The 22,697-nt window shown below is 35.7% G+C and overlaps 1 protein-coding gene and 1 pseudogene across 1 annotated transcript; one reads left to right on the top strand and one right to left on the bottom strand.

Moving 5' to 3' along the window:
- The window catches only part of LOC149175544 (uncharacterized), a 102,020-nt pseudogene extending 88,307 nt beyond the window's left edge, over window positions 1-13,713 (top strand).
- A 5,683-nt stretch (window positions 13,714-19,396) lies between these two features.
- On the bottom strand, window positions 19,397-22,489 carry LOC149175543 (protein LURP-one-related 11-like). The gene is made up of 5 exons (XM_089422880.1): window positions 22,224-22,489; window positions 21,758-22,030; window positions 21,254-21,499; window positions 21,025-21,149; window positions 19,397-19,439 (listed from the first exon to the last, which is right to left on the bottom strand). The coding sequence occupies exons 1-5, from the start codon at window positions 22,290-22,292 to the stop codon at window positions 19,412-19,414; spliced, it is 741 nt and encodes a 246-aa protein (XP_089279006.1). The 5' UTR covers window positions 22,293-22,489; the 3' UTR covers window positions 19,397-19,411.
- Window positions 22,490-22,697: the final 208 nt, after the last annotated feature.

The following is a 22,697-nucleotide window of genomic DNA, read 5'->3' as shown; positions in this document are numbered from 1 at the left end:
AGATATATGTGTTTCGATCTCATGCCTTCCCTTGAGGAGTTAATCCAGTAATGTTTTGTGCTACCTGTGTAGGGTGAGAAACTCACTTAGAAGGTCAAAGTCAAATATTGATTTCTTGTCTCTGATTTCCTATCTCACGAGCCCCCGCAAGAGCATGACCATGATGTCATGGCATGGTGAGGCTTACCAGAAAGAAAAAGCACCAAAGTTTATATAATTCACCAAAATTCCTCAGGAGAAGGGCCTTTGGAATCACCAGAGAGGAGAAACATTTCAAAAACTAATTGACACAAACATAATCTATGGGGTGTGGCTTTCCACAACCACAGGGAATTAAGAGGTGTTGTAGGCCCCTGTCCACAGGTAAGGCCAACTCAATACTAATAGTGCAACCCCACCCAAACTAATACGAGACCTCTGAAGGCTATAATGAAGAAAATGAGTGTTAGGGGCTAGTGGCCTATATTCTTGGCCAAACCCACTAGATGTAAACAACAGAAGAGCACCCAAGACCATTTGAAGTAAAATAGTTAGACCATAAAAACCAACATCCAAAACAGATCGAGAGAGGTGCCATAAGCCAAAGAGAAGCCAACAAAACACAATAATAAGGACTAATAACTATGTTAGCCAAGGACATTGAGTTACTTCCTGAACTGACTACTATGTTAGCCAAGGACATTGAGTTACTTCCTAAACTGACTAAGTGCGAAGAAGAAGGATTTCTTGCAATCTCGTAATTAGGTGAAGAACATTTTTCCATGTCCCTTGTATGTCCAATAACTCCCAAGCATTTGATATTTTTAAAGCACCATGGTCCAAGACTCTACTAGCGAGCACTTTCCATTTCTAAATTGACATAGAAGACAACAAATGTACCAAGAAATTTATATCATAAAGGTTGAACGCTACACTTTTAGGGCCTCCATTAAGTCAATCCTTCCACCCTGGAATGCACTAGACCACTAGCATCAACGAGCTACAACAAAGATAAGCCTCAAAGCATTAATAGATATCCATCTTAATTTAAACTTATTTGTCACATTGTTGGTGCATGTGGGTGGCATGCCATGCCATCCCTTCCCTTATAAGATATGGAAGTTATTGGGGTGGTTAACACCTCTTGACCCCACTAACAGTTTGATCATTTGCCCCATTGAAATGATTGCGCCGAGAGACGCTCTATAGCCCAGTACATGAGAGAGATGTTGTCACATAACATTACATGATATGTGTGTGTGTGTGTCAGCTAATATATGTATATTCAAGAGATGTGCGTAACTTTACTTTAATATATGCATATACAAGAGATGTTGTGCATAACACTACTTTAAGAAAGAATAATGTTACTTTAATTTCCTCACTGAGCGGACATCTAATGTCTATAGTAAGCTATAAACGTGTAAAGTAAAGTTATAGTATGCTAAGCTATAAATGTGTAACGTAAAGTTATAGTGCACTAGAAATGTGTAAGGTAAAGTCATAGTATGCTAGAAATGTGTAACGTAAAGTAATATAATGTTAAAATTTTGACTAGGTCAAAATAAAATTAAAATATTGTAGAGATGTGTAACTTAATGTAATGTAAACATTGTAACTTGGTGAAAATAAAATTAAAATATAAAAAAAAATAACCCTATAAAAATTACAAGATAAAAAAAAATAAAAATGACTCATGGTTTTAAAAATCCATGGTATTGACTCATGGAATTCCTCTGGAATATAATCTATTTAAGGGGGATTAAACTAGCCTAGATTCATGTTAGTTTGATGTTATATTTAGATAAATAATTGGTTGTCTAAAATGATGGTGTTGAATCCATGTAGCCTATGAAGGTAAAACTTTTTATTGATATGTTGGCACTGGGAGAGTTTGGGAAATATTAGGAAAAGTGTAATTATTACATTTTATCTAATATTTTTGCTTACCTCCATCCAATTTTTATTTTTTTCTTGGTAGGAATCTCTGATTTTTGAGTTTACATGTGCATTATTCATACATGTCCATTATTCACCTCGCTACGGGGTGAGACTTCATTCCACGACAATCGTCATTGGGGTGAGACTTCATTCCAGGAGGATCACCACTTGAGCTACCTGAGGCGGACACCTCCATCCAATTTTTACTAAGTTATATTGGATAAAATATAATACTATAATATTACATTTTACCCAATATTTCACCTCAACGGTGCACTTCTTATTGTAATTTTCTTTATATTTGTAATTTAAAAGTAAAGAAACTAAACTATAAAATTAATAGGAGTGAGTGGAAATATTGAGTAGAATGTAATATTTAGGGTGGGTTGTGACGCTAAATATAAGGTAAAATTTAATAATATTACTTTTTAATTAGTATTTCCCCTACCAGCCTAGGTGGGGGTGGTTATAAATATTGTGTATCATATAATAAATATTATATTTTATGTAATATTTCCTCTCACCCAATTCACTTTTTGCACTGAGTTACTCTATAGCCCAGTATAGGTCACATGTGTAGATATAATGTAAGAAATGTAATATAAGTAAACATTTTTAATGATGACTCAATTGTAATCAACATATTTGTAATAATTAATATAGATGTGTTCCATCTATAAATTTAATTAATAAGTGGATAAAAACTTAATATTTACAATATGATAATATTTTTAATCATGAATATTCACCATGGATATTATTAACTTTTGTGTGGGTCTTTTTACAATACCATGAGCCAATACCCACAAGAGAAAGATAGAGAGGGAGAGGAGGGAAGAAAACTATAATACCATGGGATACTACCTTGGTTTATCAATACCATGGACCATCTAGACTTTTGATTATTAAGTTATGGATCTAGGCTTTTAAATATTAAATGTCATGGCCCAATACCATGACTTAACAATACCACATCCCCTAAAACCATAACTTATTTCAAAATCAATATATTTTACAAATACTTTATTTTAATTTAATTTTATAACATTTTTCAATTAAATCTAAGATAAAAAAAGGTTATAATTACTTTTGAGGTATAGCTAAACCCTACATCCTCACAACTACTAACAATATTCCCATAGAGATTAAATTGAGGTTTTAATAAATTAAAAAATGAGGATACTTTTATATATACATATGTGAAATTTATATAAAATAAATAATATTATAAAGAACCAGGATATATGCATATTAACCAAGGATCTAAGCGAAGTGAGAAAGAAAAGTAATTAACAATGATAGAGGAAAGATAGTGCATGATTCTTTTAAGTTTTTTATTGTTGTATATTTTTTAACGTGATTGATCCAAAATATAGGATTAATATTTTAACACCAATTATGGTTTTTTTTAATAATTTAGATACGTTATTAAATACAATATAATGGGATCATATTTAAGAAAGAGAGTGAGATGGAAGAGGGAATAGAGTGGGGAAGAGAGACATAGAGGTGGCAGAGACAATGAGAGAGAGAAAGAAAGAGAGAGAGGAGGGGGAGAGAGAGAGGGAGAGAGATGGATTTGGAGGGGCAAAGAGAGGGAGGGAAGAACAAATACATTGAGAGATAGAGGTCAAGAGAGAGAGGAAGTGACAACAAAGAGATGAAGATGGAATGTGGGAAGGAGGAGATGAGGGAAGAGAGATAAAAGGAAAGGATAAAGATAGCGAAAGAAGGGGAAGAGAGAGTCAGGGAGACATAGATATGGAGGGGGGAGAGAGGGATAGAGAGAGAAGGAGAGAGGGAAGGATATAGTGACAGAGTTGGAGGGTGGAGAGAGAGAGTGTGTATTATGGGGGGAGAGATCGAGGGACGTGGGAGAAAGGGGGAGCGAGAGGAAGGAAAAAAAGAGAGGAATTGAGAGAGAGGAGAGAGAGAGGGAGAGAGAGAGAGGGAGTTGTAAGGGTAAGAAAGACATAGAGAGTTAAAGGTGGAGAGGGAGTGGAAAGGGAGAGATGGAGAGTCTGTGTGTGTGTGTGGCTGTGTGAGAGAGAGAGAGAGAGAGAGAGAGAGAGAGAGAGAGAGAGAAGGCTAGGAGTGAGAGGGAGAGGAAGAGGGAGGGATAGAGAGATAAATAGATAGATATGGAGAGAGAGTGTGCATGCTTTGGGGGCAAGAAGGAGAGGAAAGGGGAGATAGAGATATAGATGGGGCAAGGAAGAGGGTATAAGGGAGAGGAAAAGAGAGGGAGGGAAGAAGAGATATATGGTAGATAGAGATATAGATAGATGGGGGGGAGAGAGAGAGGGGGGGGGGGAAGATATAGAGAGGGAAAGGAAGCGGGAGATATAGATAGATAGATATGGAGAGGGAAAGGAAGAGGGATATATAGATAGATAGATAGAGAGATGTGGGGAGAGAGAGAGAGCATGACATGTGTTTAGGGCATTGAGATAGAGAGGAAAATAAGGAGAGATGGATGGAGGTATAGGTATAGATGGGAGGAGGAGAGAGGGAAGAAGAGAAAGATAGAGAAAGGGAGGGAGAGGCACATAGAGAGAGATGTGGGAGATAGGAAGGGCAAGAGAGATAAGGATAGGGGAGGGAGATAGACACAAAATGGAATGTGGAGAGAGAGGGAAGAAGAAAGAGACACACATTGACAAATACAAACATAGAAGTTAGATCTAGAAAGTCATGAATATTTTGGATTTTCACTAAAATAGATGTATTGATTTTCACTAAAATAGTTGTTTATTTCTAATCCTATTTGATCACATGCACTATATGCATTGATTTCAATGTAGATGTCAATTTATAATCCTATTTAATACCTTACACTGGATGCAGTGATTTAAGTGTCGATGTTGATTTCTACTCCAATTTGATTGCTTGCACAAGATGCATTGGTTTCAATGTAGATATTGATTTCTAATCCTATTTAATCACTTGCACTAGATGCATTGATTTCAGTGTAGATATCGATTTCTAATCCTATTTTATACCTTACAATAGATGTATTGATTTCAACATAGATGTTGATTTCTACTGATATTTGATTGATTGCATTAGATGCTTTGGCTTTAGTGTAGATATTGATTTCTAATCCTATTTGATTGCTTGCACTAGATGCATGGATTTCAGTATAAATGCTGATTTCTAATCCTATTTGATTGTTTGCACCAGATGCATTGATTTTAGTGTAGATGTTGATTTCTGATTTGATGCAACTAGATGTATGATGTACATTAATTTCAAAGTAATTATATTAATAACGTGCATTGATTTCAGTGTAAGCACATCTCTGCCCCCTCCGTATCTCTATCTCACATTTTCTCTCCTTCTCTATCTCTCCATCTCACCCCCTAAACATACACACTCTCTCTCCATATCTGTCTATCTCTCTCTCCCCCTCCCCTCTCTGTTCCCCTTCTCTCTCTCTCTCTAACATTTCTCTCTCTAGATCTATATCTCTTCCTCCCTCCATGTCTTTGCCTATCACTTATTCCCTCTCCAACCAACCCACCCCACCACATCTATATCTATATCTTCCCTTGTCTCTCCTTCTAACCCTCAAAACATACACACTCTCTCTCAATGTAAGCACATAAAAACTATTCATAACCTGCATTGACTTATATGTTACAGTAACTCAACCATAAATATAATACTGGAATTCTCATCCTAAATAAAATGTTTGGTTACTCAAAATGTTTGCCTCTTGAAACTATAAACTATTTAGAATTGGCTACATTCTTATTATTCTCGTTTTCCATAGTTCAACAATGTTAATTACTTTTCATTCAAATGTCGTAATAGAAAATAACTACCATTGAAAATTATTTGGGGTTTAACAACTCCTTAAGTCACAATTATTGACTTCGGAGAAAACTACTATTAATATTCGAGAGCAACAGAGACAAGGTATGTTGTTTACATAGCTCGAGTTAATATTTGAATGATCTATGATTCCAACTACTCTTTTTATATGATCAATATGAGAAAATAGAAAAACTAATATGTGTGACAATAGGAACAACAGAAGAAAATAGTTTCATATTAATCGCAATGAAGATTGTTTGTAATTGAATATATTCTTATTATTCACATTTTCTATCAATCAAAATTGTTATATTTACACTTTGCACTCAAAATTTGTATCTCATCATTTTTCATCATTCAAGTTAGTAACAGTCTCTATCATCTCAACAAACTGATGTAACTAATTTTTTTTAAATTAAATTGACCAAATTAGTCTTAGACATATTTAGCAGATTCAAAATGATCAAAATAATTAGATGTTGAACAAATTTTGTATGACTTCACATGACTGAAATCAACCTATATCCATATTAACACCTGATCTATCAAGCGCCGAGAGAGGTCATACCTCTCAAGGTGCAAACCTTTCCTCAAGTTTTGCACTCAAAAAATAGATTTTCTTCTCAAAAGATTTATCCCTTTGGATGCTTAATAGATCTGGTGTTAAAATGAATTAAACTAATTTAATTATTTGATTCAGTAATTAATTAACAATAATAAAAGAATACAGTAAATTATTTGAAATATTTTTTATAAACATAATTTACGTAGTAGAATATGTTAAATAAAATAGGCTCACAATTCACTACGTTCTATAATATTTGTTTCTTTTAACCAGAATATCCACCTCACTACTTTATTAGCGGGTATTAAATAAAACATGCTCACACTAACTTGTTTTACATACTATTTGTTATTTTTAACCGCAATATGCAACTCACTGCTTTCTTAATGGATTTCCAATTTTCTTCCTTCTTCTTTTCCTTTTTTTTTTTTATCATTTAAAAGGTGTTGCTCTTACTTTATAAAATTAGGTATTAAGGGATAAGTAGAAAAGCAGTAGGAACTGCAAAGAACAAGAACAACAATAAATGCAAGGTATTTACTTTCATGATCTCCTTATTTTAACTTGGTTCAAAAATACCTTTTTTTCTTTTACTATTTTTTTTTCTTATTTTAATGAGTCGGTAGTTAAAGATACTATTTTCTTGATTCTTAGGAAATTATTAAATTTATCAAAAAAGAAAACACTTCTTCTTTATTAAGGTACCCAAGACTGATTATTAAAAATTTGTCTACGTATTCCACAAAAATTCATCATTTTCCAATTTTCATAAAAACTACAATAAAGAGTGATATACAATGATTAATTAATATGAGATAGATAAAATTCATGTTTAATAATTTCTATAAATATTTTCACTATCTCATGCATTAAAAGTTTCATTTAATATTAGGGTTGTTAAACATGGTGGAAATTTCCCATTGTATATATATTATGGGTTCAATTGTTAGAAAAAATTCTTTCATATTGGTATATTCACAAGAAAATGGATGTGAATCAACATGCTTTCACAACAATTCAACAAATTGATTCTTTTGTGGATATTCTAGTCTAGAACTTATATTGAATGTTTTTTGTAAACTAATTTCTATAGGTATATTTTTTTTTGTAGTGGATCCAATGTAAAGATGGCAAGACATATGCTCATATTAGTCTTTTAATAGTAGATATTGGATATCCATCTGCCAAAATTTACAAAGATTATTGATAATGGAATAAAGATCAATTATAGCATCCTTGATCTGAAAATTGATCGTACTTTGATAGTTTGCAAGATTTGGGTCTTCAAATAGTCACATAAATCGTAACTTATTCAAAAGTGAAATGGTAAGTTTTAAATGAGCTTAAAGATGAAACAAAATCATATGAAATACAACATGGTAAAAATTAAGAAGAGAACAACCATGTGATAATGGATTTCATCCCTCTCGAGCTATGTCTTCGGGTCCTTACTCCAATGTCTAGGCTGCTTTATTGATCTCAGCAACAAAAAGAGTACATTACAAATTTTGACTCAGAAAGTAAACCTCCATCTAGAGTGGCAATGTTTCTACTTCAAAGAAACATTCTCCTTCACAGAAATCTCACTCATAAGTTGACTCCCTTTTACAAATAAATTATAGAGAAAAAAGAAAATGACTTTGTCACTGAATGTGGCAAAAAGTCCTCGTACTCATTTTTGAGATAAAAAATCAAGAACAAATTCAACTACTTCATAATGAAGTGTTGAAATGGTATTTTTCCACAATCATACTGAGAATAGACTAAAAAAATGGTTGCTCTAATGAAGAAATAGTTGTGACAGATGCATCTGGAATACTCCAGAACCTTTTTCTTATCTCTTTCCATGCTAAAAACAGTCTCCATATGGCCTCAAAAAGTGAAAATCAATCTCTATCTGGAACATAAAAGGAATTGCCTCTACAAATTTTCTAACTTACAATGTTGAAATTACAAAAATATTGTTTTCATTGTGTCCAGAACACTGAAAAACTCCTGTGTAGACTCTTCTTAGGCTAAAAAACAATGAAAAATGGCCAAGTTGGGCCTCCTGGAACATTCTTTTGCTATCTGTCCTATAAATTGGATAAATTGGCTAACTATGAAACAAAGGTCCCCTTTAATAGAACCTACAGGTGACAAATTACTGTGGCAGCAACGGAAATTCTTGCGCGCCAATAAGTCTTTAGTGTCGATTTTCCAGCTCCACTCTCGGCCATGTGGCCAGGGACTCGGCCACACACCCCCCCCCCGCCCTCCAGCTCCAACACCCCCACTATCGGTCACATGGGTTCATCATAGGACAAAGGGTCAGGGATAACGCTCGACCCCTCTGCTTCTGCCATGCCTATGGTTGTGTGGCTTAAATGTGACTGGGGGTCAGGATCACCATTTCCCCCTCTACCTTAGTATTGGATCATGTAGACTATTGTGTGACCAGGGGCTGGGGCCATGTGCCCCACCCCCTCCCCAACCACTGAAACATTTGAATTTCAAATAAAATCTTCCGATGTTTATTTAATAAGTCTCATATGTGGTTCAACAGTGGAGCATGGTAGTTGTAACAGGTAGGCCATGGGTTCAAATTTGGTGGAGACATGTTTATCATCCCATTCAAAAAAATTTGCAAATTTCTGAGGGCCACATGGCGTCCTCCCATTGGGCCACATGGTGCCTCCCAATTAGGCCACCTCAAACCAAATCAACTAATAAAACTTCGAGAAATGTCCTCGTACGAGTAATACATGTGTAAACACAAGATTGGCCCACCTATCCACCATACAACCCAGTCACTGACTGACATCAGTGCCACATCACCTGTACAACGTGCCTAGCCTGTAGCCTAGTCAACCTTGCAAGTTGACTTTTTTGTTTGTTTGCCAAAAACTTTAGAACACAATAACTTTGACATGTGGTGTCAGATTGAGGCGATTGAACCATCATTGGAATCAAAAAGATAAGATTTATGATTTGGCATCATCTTTCGGTGATTCCAAGCACTTTAATTTTTCAGCATATTTTTTATCCCTTGGATCATTATTCCCCACTATAAAACTTTGGACCACCAAAAGTCATTTTTACTCAAGTAAGTGAGAGTACAACTCCTTCACTTTGTCGATCTCAATCCACCTTGATTTACTTGGATTGGTACCTTTGATCCCCTCTCAAAGATAATCCACATTGCCTCTGCACGAAGTCCTCATTCTGTTATAAAAAATTGAGTCTTTTAGAAACTCATCTAGATATTTAGGAGACAAATATTTAAAATATGGAATCTGAACATTCTCTTCATGATCATCAATCATTTGAGACTCATACAATCTCAAGTCTTACACATTCACAAGAGAACCAATTTTCATATAAGGTGGCAAGTCTATTCGGAAAACTTTGTTACTAATCTCCTCTAAAAGTTTGAAAGGACCATATTTGATTGTCTTGAAGTCTTTCCTCACTGATATAAAACCAAATTTGATCTCCCACTTGTAAATAATGATGACCTTGATGCTTTTCATGCTTTGCTTTGTACTTTGCTTTGGTGTTTTCAAGCTGCTCTTGTACTTGTTGATGAACTAGCTGCATTTGTTGAATGAAATTGTTGGCTTTGTCCACACCACTATGTCCATCTATTGAAATGCCTTTACCAAAGGTCACATCAAAGGAAACTTTGGAAAATAACACAAACAAGATTTAAAAGGAAATACTTGCGTAGATGAGTGCTTAACACAATTATGAGTCTACTCGATGTAATGTAAATGCTCAGTCCAAAGTTTAAGATGTTTACCACAAGATCCACGAAGGAAATGCATTTTTTACAGCATGTAATAAATTTGACTCTCAAATTTCCATACAATTTGACTCATCAACAAGCCAAAATATCTTGTAATTTCGAAGAAAACATTGTTACATATAATTGATTTATTCATAACATCACTTTTGTAAAATACCCAACCGTGGGGATATGCAACATGTGGAATACAAAAGAAATGAAGTATTAACTAGACCAATATTCTAATCATTTCTTACCTAACCAGGCTAGGGAGTTTTCTTTCTAAATTTCACTTTCTTACAGAGCTATTTCCGGAATGGGTATAATGTGCCTCACACTTTAATCCTCATTTTATTCCTTAGGTGATTTCATAACCTATTTTTCCTTCTTTGGATGAATATGTGGATGTAACTTCCAACATTTATCAATTCAAAGCCCACTTATATTACAATGAGTACAAAATGTTTTGAGCAATTATTGGCAAACATGTATTTCAACTTGGAAGTGGAATTTCCTTCTTGGTCTCACTTCCAAACGACATATTCATTTTATTCACAAATGATTTATTTTTTTTGCACTTGTCTACACAATGGTTAGGTGCATAAAAAAAAGTGCGAGGAAACATATTCCACAATATTTATTCAAATCATCATGTTGTTCATAGTCATAGAAAGAATTTGACTAATCAAGACGTTTATATGTTTTATGATTGTCCTTTGGATTATGAGTCTGGCAAGGAGAACTTGACTTAGTTCTTCCTTTGAAGCACTCATCTCACCTTGGAGACGTTTTTCCATCAATGTCATCATCATGATATGTTTTTCGTTCAACTTGTAGGAGTTCTTTCTTCATAAATTTCACACTTGAAGAATTCCTTAACTTTCCAATTTTGGAGCATTCTTCAACTTCTTCTTGAACATATCCCAATCCTTCATGTCGAGGTTGTTCTCTCACCTTAATAGGATTAATGATATCGTAACTATGAATTTCAAAACCCTTACCATTGTATCCCATTTTAGTCAAAAATTTCATACCAATACCCTTAATATGTTTCTCAAATGATGCAAAATAAGTATTATCATTATTAATAGAATGAATTGAACATGAAGTATATTTTACCTCATTTTTTTCTTGTGACTCTTCATCTTCTTCTTGAAGCTTAGCCATATCCTCCTTCTCTTTGTAGATGAAGTGGTAGATGAAGGTTAAAGAAAACCACTCTTGTGATTTAACATATCAACAATGTCCTTCAATTGATAAAGGATACAAACATCATTCATCCCATTAACATAAATTTTTCGAGACTTTGGGGAAGCTTTGGTAGTTGAACATTCCCCAGTTTTCTTTTCAATGACATTCTACAACAATTAGGCACAACTTCTTCTTTTCATTGTCTATTGCTTCAAGCAATATTCTTAGTTCCATGTTCTTTACTTGAAGAAAATAATTACTCTCTTCCAGTTCTAGGAGTCTTACATGCTACAAACCTTCTCCCATGATTGCAATCTGGTTTAGAACCTACTCTGATATGAGTAATCTGACAATCGATCGTCCTCTGACACTTTGTGAGATTTGATAAATTTGGATCTTCAAACAGTCACATAAATTGCAACTTATTCAAAATTGAATAGTTAAGTGTTAAATGAACTTAATGATGAAACAAAATTATATGCAATCCAACATGGTAAAAATGAAGAAGAAAAAAACCATGTGATAACGAAGTTCGATCCTTCTAGGCTACATCTTTGGGCCCTGCTTTAATGGCTAGACTACTATATTGATCTTAACAACAAAAATAGTACATTACAGATCTTTGACTCATAGAGTAAACCTGCATCTAGAGTGGCATTGTTTCTCGTTCAAAGAAACGTTCTCCTTTAGAGAACTCTCACTCATAAGTTGACTCCATGTTATAAAGAAATAGTAGAGCCAAAAGTAAAGGACTCTCTAAATGAATACGACAACAAGTCCTCCTACTCATTTTGAGATTGAAAAGAAAGCAAAAATTCAAGTACTTCATAGTGAAGCCTTGAAATGGTATTTCCCACAATCATACTGAGAATAGACTAAAAAATTGAATACTCTAACGAAGAAATAGTTTCTATATATGCTTCCGAAATACTCAATAACCCCTGTTTAAGCTCTTTCCATGTTAAAAAAGGTTTGCATATGGCCTCAAAAAGTAAAAAGAAGTTCATGTTTACAACACAAAAGGAATTGACTTTGGAAATTTTCCAATTTACAATGCTAAAACACACAAAAATAATGTTGCCATTGTGTCCAAAACACCTAAAGAGCCCTATGTAGGCTCTTCTTGGCCTAAAAAAGATGCAAAAATTGGCCAGGTTAGGCCTCTTGGAACATTTTTTTGCTATCTATCTAGAAAATTGGCGAAATTGGCTAACAAGGCAACGAAATTCGCCTTTGATAGAACCTCTAGGCGACAATTCGGTGTGGGAGCGAAGGAATCCCCATAAAAAGGGATGCATTTAGTCCCATCCTAATTGTGCCAATAAGGCCTAGCTAATCTTCTAGCTCCCGTCTTGGTCATGTGATGCCATGTGGCCAAGGGGTCAACCACATGCTTACCTCTTCGGATCCAACGCCACTGCATCAGTCACATGGGTTCATCAAATGACTCAGGGCCAAGGCTAACCGCTCGACCCCTGTTAGATGATCCAAAAATAATTTATTATCATAGGTTATAAAATTGAAATAAAATAATTATTAATTTAAGAAATTAAATTAATAATTATTATTCTAGAATGATTAATTATTTAATGGAGACAATTAGAAATTAGTATATTGTTGTAACAAGATATGACTCTCCAAATGTGTCATATCTTAGGCTCTATTTTAGGAGATTAGTTAGCTAGTTGGTTTGAATAGCATTTAATGTAAATGGACACTTGTTATTTAATAGGTGATCCATAATTAGAGGTAGTTAGGACATGGAGTTTATAAATAGCTCATTGCAAGAGTGTTTGGTTGTTCGGGTGTAAACTCTTGCAAATCAATTATGTAATTGTTTTTTTCTAATTGATAAAATTACGTGTCTGAGGACACTTCTGCCATTATTGTGGTATCAGAGCTCCAATAATGCAGCTGATGTGAAGAGGAGATTCCAGCTCTATCAGATCGTGGAAAACTCAACTCCATTGAATTGATCAACAGATAATTGACATCAGCACTCGAGCTCTCAATCACGTTCCAGGTCACCTTCAGGTTCCCGCTCAAGGTCTGCTAATTTATCTGCAAGCGCGTGAAACGAAAATCGCGTCGATCGTGCTTCTGCTGTGACGAAATCGCATGAGGCCGATCTCTGCTTTTTTTTTTTTTTTTTTTTTGCAGACTGGCAGACCTGCCCAAAGTCTGCGTGGAGGAGGCTAGAAGATCTACGTGGTGGGATGAGAGTAACACAGTGGCAACGTGGAGAAAGACCGCGTGGAGGAACTTCCATAAACGCTGCATAACCCTTGAGGTCTGCGTGGAAGCCGAGGAGGCTACACTTGCATCAAGAAGGAAGGCAAGATTGCTTGATTTCTTACCTGGAGGCCGATCGCCTGATCGTAGTAAGACGTTGCTTAAATTGCCTGGAGGCTGCGGTAGTTGCTGCTATTGTGTGCCTAAGAATTTGACATAAAATTCAAGAACGTTACTCGTTTATGCCACACAAAGCCGATCGTTGTTAGCCTTAGCAGAAGCAAAAATCTGCATGCAATTTCAGCGTTTGCAGAAGCCGATTCAATGGAAGTTCTGAATCGAATTGCAGTTTGGGATCAGCGGTCAAAAATCCAAGTCTGTGTTGAAAATTTAATGCAAATAATAGAACAGTAAATGCTGGAGAACACAGAGACATAAGACTGGAAATTCGTTGAAGGTAGCTTTGTGTTGAAGACGCTGGTGAATTTGCGGGGTGTATAACAGTAAGCATAGAGATTGATGGAATAAAATGGATGCTTAATATGGCTTTTCATCGATGAAATTCCCAGGAGGATCATAGTTGCAGGTAATGAAAGTGCCACCGTCGTCGCAGATGACCTTTACGCAGCCGAGTTTGGCAGAATTCTTCCACACTACCTGAGTGTAGTGGCCGCATTTTTCAAACTGGTCGCACGTAGGCACTACCATGAGTACATAAAAGTGTCACTTTTACATGCATACAAGTTTTAAAAATTTTAACGCTCGTTAAATTACTTTTTTAAAGTAATTTAATAAAAAAAAAATATTAATTTGTTTTAATGGGAAGTATGTAAAAGTGATTATAAAGGTTTTTTAATGGAGCGATAAGGTGTGAAGAAATTGGGGAGTATGTAAGGTGTGGAGAAATAAGGTGAGCTTTATAAAAGTTTTTTTTTAAAGCTTTGTAATAGAGTAATAAGTGAGCTTTTTAAAATTATTTTTTAAAAGCTTTGTCATGGAGTAATAAGGGTGATGTTTTTGGAGTAATAAGGAGTTTTATTTGTAATTTGTAAATTAGAGAGATAAGGTGTGTCGGGTAATTTGTTTTTTAAGAAGTTTTTTGGGATCATCACATTGTAACTCAAAGTAATTTTACTTTGAGGGGGGGCTAAATTTTTTTTTTACCAGATTGTGCAAAAGCATCATTGTAAAAATCAAATTTTGAAAGTTGCCTTGTAAAAATTTGAGAAATTGACTAGAGCCAAGTGCAAAGCTCAGTCAATTGTCTCCTATTTTGACGACTATTCGAGGGTCAAGGCCAAGCCCCGATAGATCGTATTTTTTGCATGGTGTGTTGTGTTGACTATCTTGTCATTTCTGTTCTGATTCTTGGTGCGACGCTTCAACGCTAAAATGTCTAAGTTGATTAATTTGTTTTCTGATTCCGACAAACTAGAAGGCACCAAATCTTATAAAACATGGCATCGACTCATCGAAAGCACACTCATTTACAATGAATTATGGCAGGGAATATGTGATGGAGATGTTAAGCCGAATAAACCCACAGATGCAACTGCACTAGCAAAATGGGAAGTCAAGAATGGTAAAGCCTTAGCTGTTATTAAATCTTCTGTGAATGATGAAATGTATGTCCATATAGAAAATGCCACATATGCATGGACTGCCTTGAAAACTTTTAAAGACCTCTTTGATACTCAGCCTGAATCAAAGAAAGTCGATCTACAATTAAAATTGTTGCAACCAAAATTAACTGAAGGCGGTGATGTTCTTGAATATCTCTCAAGACTTAAGAATATCAACCAAGAAATTATTAATGCTGGTTTTCCCGCAATTGATGATAGCTTTATGGTCACAATTGTAATTGCTGGACTTCCTTCTTCCTACACGCATTTTTTAGAGACTCTACAAGTAACTGGGAAATTAGAGAAACTAAAGTTTGATGAGCTTTGTGAAATGTTGAGTCAACATGATAAAAAATTTGGGAAGAAGAAGAAAGTTGGTGAAGATGTTTTTCTCACAGAAGCCAGCACTAGTAAGTCATCAGCAGATAGTTCTCGAGGAAGAGGCAGATGGAATCAGAATCAAACAGCACATAATCGAGGTCGAAGCCAAAGCAGAGGAAACAATTTTAACAGAGGAGGAAGAAATAATTTTCAAGGTAGAGGAGACAACCAAGGAAGAGGCAATTTTCAAGGACGAGGATATAATAGTCAAGGTAGAGGACAATCTCAAAATAGAGGTCAAAGCAGAGGCAGAGGACAATCTTCAGGAAGAGGAAGAGACTTAAGTCAAATTATGTGTCGACGATGTAACAAAGTTGGCCATTATGCTGAAGATTGTCGAACATCACTTAATAAAATTCCCAAGTTTCAGCAGCATTCAGCACAATTTGCAAATGATCAAGATGAAGATAACTCAGAATATGTTTTTACTTCCTCACCAGCATCACAACTTTCATCCCATCTTAGAAGTGACTATGAAGATGCATGGATCTTGGATTTCGGGGCAACTCAGCACATGACCTGTCGACATGATTTTTTCTAGAATTTTCAAGATTGCCAACTTAATTCCATTTTTCTTGCTGATGATACAAAACATACTCCTTATGGAAAAGGAGTAGTAAAAGTTTTTCTCCCTGGTATTGGAGAAAAAATGATTTCCAATGTATGGTATGTACCCAGTTTCAAGAAAAATTTGCTCTCTTTAGTCACGATTCGACAAGCAGGACATCAGGTGATTATGGAAGATGGTTTAGTGAAGATTAATTCAGTGAAACAGAACTTGAAAACAATCATGACAGGTTATGAAGATGGAAAACTGTTACAGATGAAAGGGACAGTTATTCCAAGGCATTCTGATTTTGCAGGGGCAGTGACTACACGTATTTCACCTATAAGACTATGGCATGTAAGATATGGACATTTGAATTTTGAGAGTCTTTCTCAATTGCAGAAACAAGGAATGGTTAAAGGACTTCCCACATTCAAAAGGGAAAATGCAAAATGTGAAGCTTGCATTTATGGCAAACAAAATCGAGAAAGTTTTCCAACAAGTTCATGGCGTGCAAACAGGCGGCTACAACTAGTTCACAGTGACGTTTGTGGTCCACTACAAACTTCCTTTGGTGGATGCAAATATTTCTTACTATTCATTGATGATTTCAGCAGAATGACTTGGGTTTACTTCTTGAAGAACAAGTTAGAAGCATTTGATAAGTTTAAAATTTTTCGCCAACTTGTTGAAAATGAAGTCAAAGAAAATATAGGTACTCTCAGGACAGATAACGGGGGAGAATTCACTTCAAATGAATTCAAAACTTATTGCAGTGAAAATGGCATCAAACGACATCTTACTAATGTTTACACTCCACAGCAAAATGGAGTAGTCGAAAGAATGAATCACACTTTGTTAGGAATGGCGAGATCCATGTTAACTTTCAAGAGGTTAAGTCCAACATATTGGGCGGAAGCAATACATACAACTATCTACTTAAGAAACAGATCTCCAACTGCTTCTTTAGATGGAATCACACCTTATGAAGCTTGGTTTGGTTTCAAACCTCGAGTTAAACATCTTAGAGTTTTTGGGTCAGTGTTTTATGCCTTAGTTCCAAAAGAAAAACGAACTAAGCTTGACTCAAGAAGTTTAAAATGCACAATGATTGGCTATTCTGATGAGAAGAAAGGATATCGTCTTTTGACCAATGGAAAATTCATTGTGAGCAGGGATGTCATTTTTGATGAAACAAAGAGTAAGAGTGCTGAAGAAATTGAAAATCTTCTTCACAAGTTAGAAACCAAAGGAAGTAAAAGAAATGGAAAAATGCAAAGTCAACCAACTTCACCAAATTGGTATGAAATTGATTTTCCTTCCTCTGAAGATGAGTCCTCCATTCCATCTACATCAACAACTTCATCTGGGTCTTCTAGCAGTTCATCCGCATCTCCAAGCAACAGCAGTTCTTCTGACAGTGATTCTCCACATTCCTCACCTGAACGACGAACATCAGTTTATATTAATCCTCTTTACAATGATGGGGACTTTACAGAAGCGCAAACAAGTGAGCACCAACTTCCGAAATGGGCAGTTCAACTTTTGAAAGATGTAAAGCCTGATGAACAGAATAAAACTGGCACCAGAAGGACACATAGAAGTGAAGGCAATTTTGCCTTGATAGCAAATGATTTTACTGAACCTTCCACATATAAAGAAGCAGTAAAACATAAAGAATGGCAACAGGCTATGGTTGAAGAATATCAAGCAGTAATTGATAACAACACTTGGAAACTTGTTGATTGTCCATGGCTAGGGTCATGTGGCTTAAATGTGACTGGGGGTTGGGCTAACCTCCTGCCCCCTATATGTTCGCACTGATTTATGTGGGTTTTCATGTGACTAGGGGCTGGGGCCCTGTGTCACGCCCCCTCGCCAATAGGTTATGCAGTTCAATGATGGAGTTTGGTAATTGTAACGAACATGTTATGGGTTCGAACCTGGCGAAGGCCTACCATGATCTGATTGGGATAATTAGTTTGTTGTACTAAATTCCTTTTTAGATTATGCTAAATGTGCTTAACAATATATGAGATTATTTAGAAGTTTAAAACATAAGTTTTGAGTGCTTTTATGTAATTTTTATGTGAAAATTAACATAAACAAATGACTAAACAACAATATAAGGCATAAAAATCACCATAAACAATATCACAACAACACATGATGAAGAATTTCACCCTTCTTGGGCTACATCTCCTTGGTCCAACTTCCAATGGCTTGCCCCTCTCTATTATGCTAAAAAGTGTGAATACATCAATTTACAATGCTTAGAAAGCTTTGAAACTTGTTCCAATGGCTCCACAATGCCAAAAGATGCCAGTGTAACCTTTTTCTGCTCATGATTTGGTCAAAAACTGAAGAAGATATGGCCTTTCCAAGTTTTCTGCTAATCGCATCCAAATTTACCAAAAACCGGCATCATCCAACAATTTCACCCCAAATCACACTAACGGAGAGACAATTTCACCGATATTTGGGCGAAATTGGCAGACACTTTAAATGTCCACTAATCCCTTATATCTGAAAAATTTGGGCACATGGGGGCCACATGCCCAGGGCTAAGGCTAATGGCCCGCTCCCACCAGCCGGGCCCTCACTACCCTCTGGTTTGTTGTCGTATGGCGGTTGTACAACCAAGGGCTGACCTCTCCCCTAGAATAGCACGTATATTGAATTCAAATAAAGTTGCAGAAATATATGGTTAAGAACCATTGTGATAACGTGTTGGTGTATGGATATGAATGTTCCTTGGTAGTCATGGGTTCGACCCCTACTCTTGTTGCCTAGACTCGACCTAAAATTTTGGTGGCCCCCAGGCTGCCACGTGGCAGCTTCTGGATGGGCCACATGTCAGCTCATGGTTGGCTACCAACCAACCAATAAAAAACATCGAATTAGACGCAATAAAAAAATGCCACTTTTCATAATGTGATTCACTGGAGTATATTGACCAGTCAACCTGCCACATAGACCTACCCAGTCAGGGCCACATCAACAGTATGGACTACTAACTAGGCTGTCAGTTTCTTACAAAAATTCACATGTTTGGAAAATGAATGTAACATTATTCTAGAAGCATATGGTGTCTGTTTCACACAAAACAAGTTGCCCAGATTTAGGATGAAATGCACTATGCGTCATCCAGATTCTATATCGATCTAAAAACTTTGAATTTTGAGCTATTTTTTCAACCCCTGATCATGCACGTCGACCCATTTTGGTGCATTTTCCAAGGGCCACATGGCACCTACCAGTTGGGTCACTTCAAACCAAACTAGCCAATCAAACTTTGACAAACTTAATCTTACAACTGGGCCATGTGTCAGCATGTGATTGTCCCACTTGTCCAGCATACATCTCAATCACCTGTTGACGCCAACACCATGTCCCCTATATGACATGTGGAGTCAGCAGTTAGTGAACCATGAAAGTTGACTTTTTAGTTGTTTGTCAAACACTTCAAAACGGGATAACTTTCACATATGATGTTAGATTGAGGCGATTCAAGCATTATTGGAATCAGAACAACAAAAGCTACAATTAGGCACCAACTTCAAGCGATTCCAAGCATTTTTATTTTTGAGAATATTTTTTATATCTTGGATCAATCCTTAACGAGATCATGGGTAAAATATGTTTTCAAAGCAATGGATAAATCAACCATGGACAAATGATGGGTATTTTCATCATCACTGTCTTTATTTCCTACAAACATATTTCTTGATCTAAACTTGGTTTAGAAAAAAGATATAGAGTAAGCTTCTTTGTAGAATTTCCATGAGAAATAGTCATATCACCATATCCACATCTAATATAGGCATCTAAAATGGCTAACCATTGTCTCCATAAAAGTAAATATTAGCCACCATGATTAAATTTGGGTTGCAATTTGGGTTGCAAGATTATAGAGTCCACTAAATAACCTTGGGAATATATGGAGCTATCAGGTTTTTTATTTTCCATGTGTCCTTGCCATGGTGACATCCATGTCATCACTTTGTACACATCATCAACTACAAAGGAAGGTGCCAACTCAACTTAACAAATCTTGAAAGCGTTAACTTTACCATTTATTGTCATACATACGTCCCTCCGCAACATTTTCTCAAAGTGATACACAATCACATCTTGGAATTAACATTAATTAAGTTTAATTATCACTAATCGTCTAATTAGGGTATAGTAAAGGGGCTTAGAAAATATTAAGGTTCCAGTTTTATAATGAATAAATTTGATGTCCCACCACACCCTAAAAGCATTAACAACACATATATATCACTTCACCAAAAGGCCGAGATGGGGATTAAGGTTAATTAGGATGATTAGTGTTAACCAAAGAAATTAACTTAATCTAGAAATTAAAGTTTAATCTATGTAATTAAAGAAAGTGCTAGTAAATGCACATGTTTTGCTTGTTACCACCAACATGTGAACCTTAATATTTAAGTATATTGATAAGCATATAATTTTTTGGGCAACGCCATGCATAACCTAGAAAAAAAACAGGACTATAATGCAACGCAATGCGGCTATCCAACTTGTTTTTCAAAAAAATCAAAACAATGCACAAGTTATTTTGTTCTAGTTCTGTTATTTTTCAAAGGATTCAAAACACTTCATACGCTTATTAAACCTGACATGTGGGATATGATCTACTTTCTTCTTTCCAGATATAATGGAAAGAGGATGAATTGATTGTTTTTTCAAATAAATGCCCATGACATTTTCCCAGATATAAGATCATAATTTTTTTTTGTAGTTTTCAATGGGTTAAGATCACGGATTTAGGTTTTAAAAAGGTAATCTAGCGTTTTCAAAATGGTCATCTTGCCTATCTAAATTGCACTTTGCAGAATATTGCAGAAATGTAAGGCATAATATGAACTTGTTCTGTCTTTCAAAATTTAAAATAAGCTTGAAGATTCCGAAATCTACAAATAAGTTAATTTCAGAAGTCCAAAATCTGGAGTTTTACTTCTGAATGTCTGATTGAATAATAAGGAGTCCTATGACGAAGGTCTGATCGATTCCATGCTGCACCGCAAGGCTGAGCACGTCGTCTCCTAACATGACCTCTGATGTCGCTTGCTTCCGTCTTGCCTGTTCCATTCAATGAATGAATCCATTAAATTACCCACTACACTCACCATTTAATAAACCGAACAATGAATTCGTAGTATTCAAATTAGAACATGACAACAAACCTGAGCAACAATTTCTCCAGAGCCACCCAATAATGCGAACGAGGCGGCTGGCTTGCAGAGATATCCCTTCATTCGATAATGGAAAACCTTTGTATTATGTCCCCTTATCGGATTTAAGACAACTTTGGCGGAGGGTTTGCTTGAGAAAAGTGTCAACACCGACGTTATAACGGTAAACGCTGGTTTCCCACAGCCATGGCCATCACCTCTGAATGCATCCCATCGCTGGTTAAAACCCAACCTCCACTAAACCCACAAACAAAATCAAAATCAATAAAATCTACTGAAAATGGCAGCCCATCGTTATCTCAGATTCCTAGAATATTTCAGAATTTAATACATACTGAAACCCTTAGGCATCTTTATTTCAGAAGGAGAGAGTTGAAACAATGCATCTTTATTTTTATTTCGGAAAGAGATCTCAAAAAATTGACTTTGCTAGTATTATTAAATTTCAAAATATTTTCGAAATCTACCATCTAGTTCAACTGAAAATAATAATACTTTATGGCGACGCATGGTGAGAAGAATGTTCCCCACAGCATCCATGAGGGAGAGTTTGTATTTGGCCTCAGATGAGTAATCATCAACTCTGAAGACCAGATTTCCATTTGAATCAAAGACTGTGAATCCTTTTCCACTAAGGAAGAGAGATCTCTTCCAAACTGTGAAGGTGGAAGAAGGGTGTACTTCACAAAAATTATCATCATGGCAAGTCGAAACTGAAACTCCCGGGGCCGAAGAACACGAAACGCCTGGATGCACTCGAGGATGCACCTGGAAAACAAAATCACAGATAATGCAATCACAGTTCATATCTTTCTGAATTCGTTAATTACAAAATAATGTCAAATTAAATCATCAACCATTCAAAAACGAATTAGCAAATTCCCTAGACATCTTAAGTTAATAAATCTGTGAAAATTTAAGCTATCACTAATTAGAAAACTGATTTCCATAAAGCACATACCCTGAACGACGAAAGACACTTTGAAATAATTCCTCCACTGCTTTCAGATTTATTCATCGGAGCATACATTTTAATACAATAATGAAGGCTATATTTATTGGCCTTGAGTCCTGTGATTGAAACCTCCTAATGAATAACAGTAACTGAGTTTTAAAATCATGTTAACCCTGGGTCAAGATGAGAGTCCCCTATCCTTGAGCAAGCCTTACCCTCTGTATTTAATTAATACGAATGCAGGTCCAAAATAATAATAAAATTAGCATTCATCCATTACATAAGTATCGTGATCAACCTATTGGGTTATGTAAGTGACAAGAAAAGGTCGGTTGTGGTGTGCAAATAGAAAGGTCCCTTGTCAGATTTTAAAATGTTAGAAAGAAATCAGATCTTCCCCATTAGCCTTGATCCACCTAAGATTCATAAAAGTTCGAACACATCTAGAGATATTTAAGTACTCTTGCTATATGACATGTC

The sequence above is a fragment of the Pinus tabuliformis genome, chromosome 4_1 (genome assembly GCF_031772625.1).
Source record: "Pinus tabuliformis cultivar Carrire ecotype Pingquan chromosome 4_1, CPIR1, whole genome shotgun sequence".
NCBI classification, from domain to species: domain Eukaryota; kingdom Viridiplantae; phylum Streptophyta; class Pinopsida; order Pinales; family Pinaceae; genus Pinus; species Pinus tabuliformis.
The sequence above is the reverse complement of the archived record's forward strand: the minus strand, read 5'-3'. Positions and strand labels throughout refer to the sequence as shown.